This window comes from Cibotium barometz, chromosome 17, assembly GCF_041138505.1.
Source record: "Cibotium barometz isolate CiBa-2024 chromosome 17, ASM4113850v1, whole genome shotgun sequence".
NCBI lineage: Eukaryota > Viridiplantae > Streptophyta > Polypodiopsida > Cyatheales > Cibotiaceae > Cibotium > Cibotium barometz.
The window spans coordinates 13,754,686-13,759,821 of NC_141062.1; the positions used below are offsets into that span (position 1 = coordinate 13,754,686).

At 41.3% G+C, this 5,136-nt stretch overlaps 1 protein-coding gene across 1 annotated transcript; it reads right to left on the bottom strand.

The window, feature by feature from the left end:
* Positions 1-105: 105 nt before the first annotated feature.
* LOC147629707 (secreted RxLR effector protein 78-like) lies at positions 106-498 on the bottom strand. The gene has a single exon (XM_086810949.1). It carries the CDS (start codon positions 496-498, stop codon positions 106-108), a length of 393 nt encoding a protein of 130 aa, XP_086667075.1.
* Between the last annotated feature and the right edge of the window lie 4,638 nt (positions 499-5,136).

Sequence of the window (5,136 nt, forward strand, 5' to 3'; positions counted from 1 at the left end):
CACATATTTGAGTTTAATGCATTCAGTTTTATGTGGAGCTATCTTGGAGCTGACACTCTGCAAAATTGGTTGTACACTTCCATCAGGCTAGTTAAACTCTGTTGTTCACACGACTATATTGGAGTTGTTATCTGCAAACAATTGGCATGCAAATTTTCTGCCAAATGGCAATGGGAGAGGTTTTAGTGCATCTCTTTGAATAAGTAAGTCAATATTTCTCAGCAGAGGATCTATAGCTAAGGCAAAGAGAAGGGGAGCAAGGGGGCACCCTTGTCTTACATATCTCCTCAGGGCAAACTTGTTGGAAACATAACCATTGACTTGAACAGTAGCATAGGCATTACTAAAAAGTGTTTGTACCATGCTAGTGAACATTGACCCAAAGCCCATCTTCTTAAACACTGCCAATATGAATTCCCAACCCACTCTGTCATATGCCTTCTCAAGATCCATGTTAATCATAGCATAATCCTCTTCTTGTTCAGTGGCCCAGTCCATGGTTGTTAATACATTAAAGATAGCTTCATGTATGCTCCTGCCATGCACAAAGCCATGCTGCATTGGGTGCACCCTTTCAATTATCAGTGCCTTTATCCTTAAGGCTAGAGCTTTAGCCATAACTTTGTAAATTGTATTTAGCATTGTCAGACCATCATGGTAAGGTTATGACATCATGCTTCTTTGTCCATTCTTTCCACTGCAAGGGGGGTCATCTTGGGATGACTCAAAATTCCAGTCCCCTCCAAAAAGAGTAGGGACATCCCAGTCCATATTGGCCACCAGCAGTTCCCACATGTGCCTTCTTTCTAGTTCCACATTAGAGGCATATACATTAACTAGCCCTATTTTAGAGCCCTCAATCATAACCTTACATGCAATCATATACATTAACTAGCCCTATTTTAGAGCCCTCAATCATAACCTTACATGCAATCATTCTTCCACAATCAGAATGCATACCGCCAGTAATGAGCAATTTCTTATTACTTAGCAGCATACAACCACCAGAACCCTTGTCAGCCTTGCTGACTATGCACTCATAGTTTTTGACATTCAGTTGGGTCTGCCCTAGGTTGATGTTAAAGGCTATGCCTTCAACAAGGAATACACAAAGGAACAGAAGCGAATCTCATTGGAGCATTACACACAGAGACGAGAGCGAGAGAGAGAGAGGCGAAACTGAAACTAATTTCTTGATTCTTGATTTCTCACACACATTACAAGAAGACTCTGGCCCTTTAAAAGACTCCTAGGCGACTCTTTCCATAACAACTAACTGACTAACCGACTCCTTAGTGACTCTTCATATTCAAAATGACCCTTCATATTCCAACCTAATGACACTTCCGGCGAGACGACTTAAATGACATCTTTAATGACACTTCTAATGACAACTTTCCGAACAAATGACACTTCTAATGACACTCTCTACACTTGGCACGCCCGAGGGAACAATTGCGAAGCTATTGAGAACCCACTTCTCCCTTGATAGAGAATCAGATGCCTTATCCAAAGCTAGTCCAAGATTGTGCTCGTTGCCGGTTTCGCATCTCCCGGTAGTACATCCGATTCTTTGCCGGTATGCCTCCATCAGATTGTGTCAACCTTGCTAGAAGTCATCTACCTGAATCTGCCTCAGACAATCCACCTTCCGCTTCCATCTCCGAAGAAGAGTAATCCTCCTTTATGATACTCGACTCCCTTCCACAAAAGTTCATTTGCGCATGAGCGTCCTCTTGAATAACTGAAGAAAACAAATAGCCACCAAAACATTAATTGCATCTCTGAATAAGGCTTCTGCAACCATCCGAATCCTTGCTCTAATCATGCTTTCGGCAATTCCTCTGTCTAGTCCCTTCTGAAACCTAGCAGCGTGAACCCTCTCCTATTTAACCATAGCATATGGCATTAAAATAAACGAAGCTTCTTGCCATGTGCTTCAGCATTCATGTTAAATTCGACCAACAACGCCTGCCGTTCCTTTGTCTTCTGTGTGAGACGTGTGGCTCCAACCCTTGATACACCCACGACAGATGCGACGCTTATTGTACACTGTCCATGATTGCCATCATACCAGCCCTCGCTTGGATTCTTTCACACCAGCCTTGTACTGCAATTCGGCCTCCACGCACTTCAACCCTGAGTAAATTCTGCCCAATAGTGCCTACTGGCTTTCTCTGTGACCCGTGCTGCTCCAGCCCTTGATAGGCAGCAGCCCACTTCGTCAAAGACTTGCATCAGTGCTTTCATCATACCTCCAGCAAATGCCTTACATCGTCCATTTTGAAACCTCGCTACGTCTGAGTTAACAACATCTATGATGTGCGAAGCTTCTTCTTCATTTGCAGCCCTTGCTTGACTTCGACCACCCAACCGCCTTCTACAACTCGCCATGCAAATTCTTCAATGCTTCTGCCTTCTAACCTCCGCCAACTTGCCTAATTCAGCACACACCTCCGCTAACAGAAGAAAGTAGGACACCCGTCGCAAGTGTTAAAGGCTATGCCTTCAACAAGGAATACACAAAGGAACAGAAGCGACTCTCATTGGAGCATTACACATAGAGACGAGAGAGAGAGAGAGAGAGAGAGAGAGAGAGAGAGAGAGAGAGAGGCGAAACTGAAACTGATTTCTTGATTCTTGATTTCTCACACACACATACAAGAAGACTCTGGCCCTTTAAAAGACCCCTAGGTGACTCTTTCCATAACAACTAACTGACTAACCGACTCCTTAGTGACTCTTCATATTCAAAATGACCCTTCATATTCCAACCTAATGACACTTTCGACGACACTTTAAATGACATCTTTAATGACACTTCTAATGACAACTTCCGATGACATCTTTAATGACACTTCTAATGACAACTTTTCGAACAAATGACACTCTCTACAATTGATCTCTTGCAGCACTAATACATCAAAACTCTCAGAAAGAAGAAACATCCTTCCCACCTTCCTTGGAGACCTCTTGAGTTGCAGGGGCTGGGGCCTTGTTCTGATCCACTGAGCTCTCATTCTTATCTTCTTTGTGTTCTGGTTGTGATGGTGGGACCTTGCCTTGAGCTTGTTGTTCTGAGGGGCAGTCCTTTGCAAAGTGACCTTGCCCTCTACATTTGAAGCAAGAGTCAGGGAATGGTTGGAAGTGAACCTCCACATCCACTCTAAGCCAGGCCATGTTGAATTGCAAGAAGTCTGGGGTCTCTTGCCTCCTGTCCCAAAGGATGCATGGTTTCTTAGCTGCTTTGCTCTCATACATGCCCTCTTTGGGGACATGGAGAACCTTACCCAGTGCACTAGCCAATTCCCTAACTTGGTCCCAGAAGTAGTATGGCAGACCTAGGAATTTAGCCCATACTGGACATTGGTGTAATAGTACCTCTTCAGTCTTGATGGGTAGGGGTCCAAGGGAGGGAGTATACAATATTCCTCTGAAGGCAGCAAGGACATAGTCTCTTTGCCCTTTTGTTTCCACCATAACCTGGAAGAAGCCTTTGCCTGCATGTAGCAAGAACATAGTCTCTTTGCCCTTCTGTTTTCCACCATAACCTAGAAGAAGCCTTTGCCTGCAATGTATAAAGATTTCTTTGATAAACATATTTGCGGCTTGTTGAGAAGTCAAAGTTTTCTTACAAGGTAAGAAGTGTGCTTGCTTACTGAAATGGTCAATTATTGTCCAAATCATATCGTTATGACTCGTTGTAGTAGGCAAGCCTGTGATGAAGTCCATGGATATTTGTTCCCAAGTATCATTAGGAATTGGTAGAGGGGTAAGGAGCCCTTGGGTTTTACCTTTGTAGCTCTTGATTTTCTGACAAAACAAAACATTCAGCTACAAATTTTGCTATATCTTGTTTGAGATGAGGCCAAAAGAATTCCCTAGATACTAGTTGTAAGGTAGCTGAAACTCCTCGATGACCCATGTATGGTGGTTGATGCATTTCCTCCAGTATGAATTGTCTGAAAGGTTGTGTAATACACAATCTTTTTTGGAAGAAAAGATAACCATCATGGCATGAGAAATCACCAATAGGGTTCCAATTATTGTTTCTAAGCTTACTCCAAATTTTAGAAAAATTTGGGTCTGTATCATAGGATTCTCTCATAGGAGTAAATGGTTGACTTTGAATAACAGAAATGTTGTGAATACTGGGACTTCTACTTAAAGCATCTGCCACAACATTTTCTTTGCCTGGTTGATATTGAATCATGGGTTGGAAACTTTGTATAAATGAAGCCCATTTGATATGTCGATCAGAAATCAATGGTTGAGTCAATAAATGACGAATGCTTTGTTGGTCTGTCTTAATAAAGAATTCATATCCCATTAAATAATGTTTCCAAAGTCTTAAAGCATGGACAAATGTAGCTAAGTCTTTATCATATGTACTGTAATTTCTTTCTGCAGGTTTAAGCTTATGACTTTCATAAGTAATTGGATGTCCATCTTGCATAAGAATAGCACCAAAGCTTTGTCTACTAGCATCAATAACTACAACAAAGAATGGTCGTTGAAAATCTGGTAATGTAAGAACTGGTGCATGAGTCAATGCTTTCTTAAGTTTAGCGAAAGAATGATCCTGTCGACTAGTCCAATTAAAATGTCTAGCTTTCTTAAGAAGTTCACTCAAAGGATGTGCAATATATGCAAAATTTCTAACGAACTTCCTATAGTAACTACATAATCCAAGAAAAGATCGAAAGCATTACTAATTACTCAATTTCTTCTTGGAAGAATTTTCTCTTTTCACGATTAGCATTGAGTTGATTCTCTTGAAGAAGTGAGAATATTTTTTCTAGATGTTGTTTGTGTTCTTGACGATCCTTACTGAAAACTAAGATATCATCAAAAAACACTACAACAAAGTTTTGATATTTCAAGAATATCCTATTCATCATTCTGGAAAGTAGCTGGAGCATTAGTTAAACCGAATGGCATAACTAAAAACTCATAATGGCCAGTTTGGGTTCTCAAAAGCAGTTTTGTAGATATCTCCTTCATCCATTCGAGTCTGATGATAACCAGACTTTAGGTCGATCTTGCTATAAAGACTCGGGCTCCTTTAAGTTTGCCTAGATAACCAGACTTTAGGTCGATCTTGCTATGAAGACTCGGGCTCCTTTAAGTTTGAGG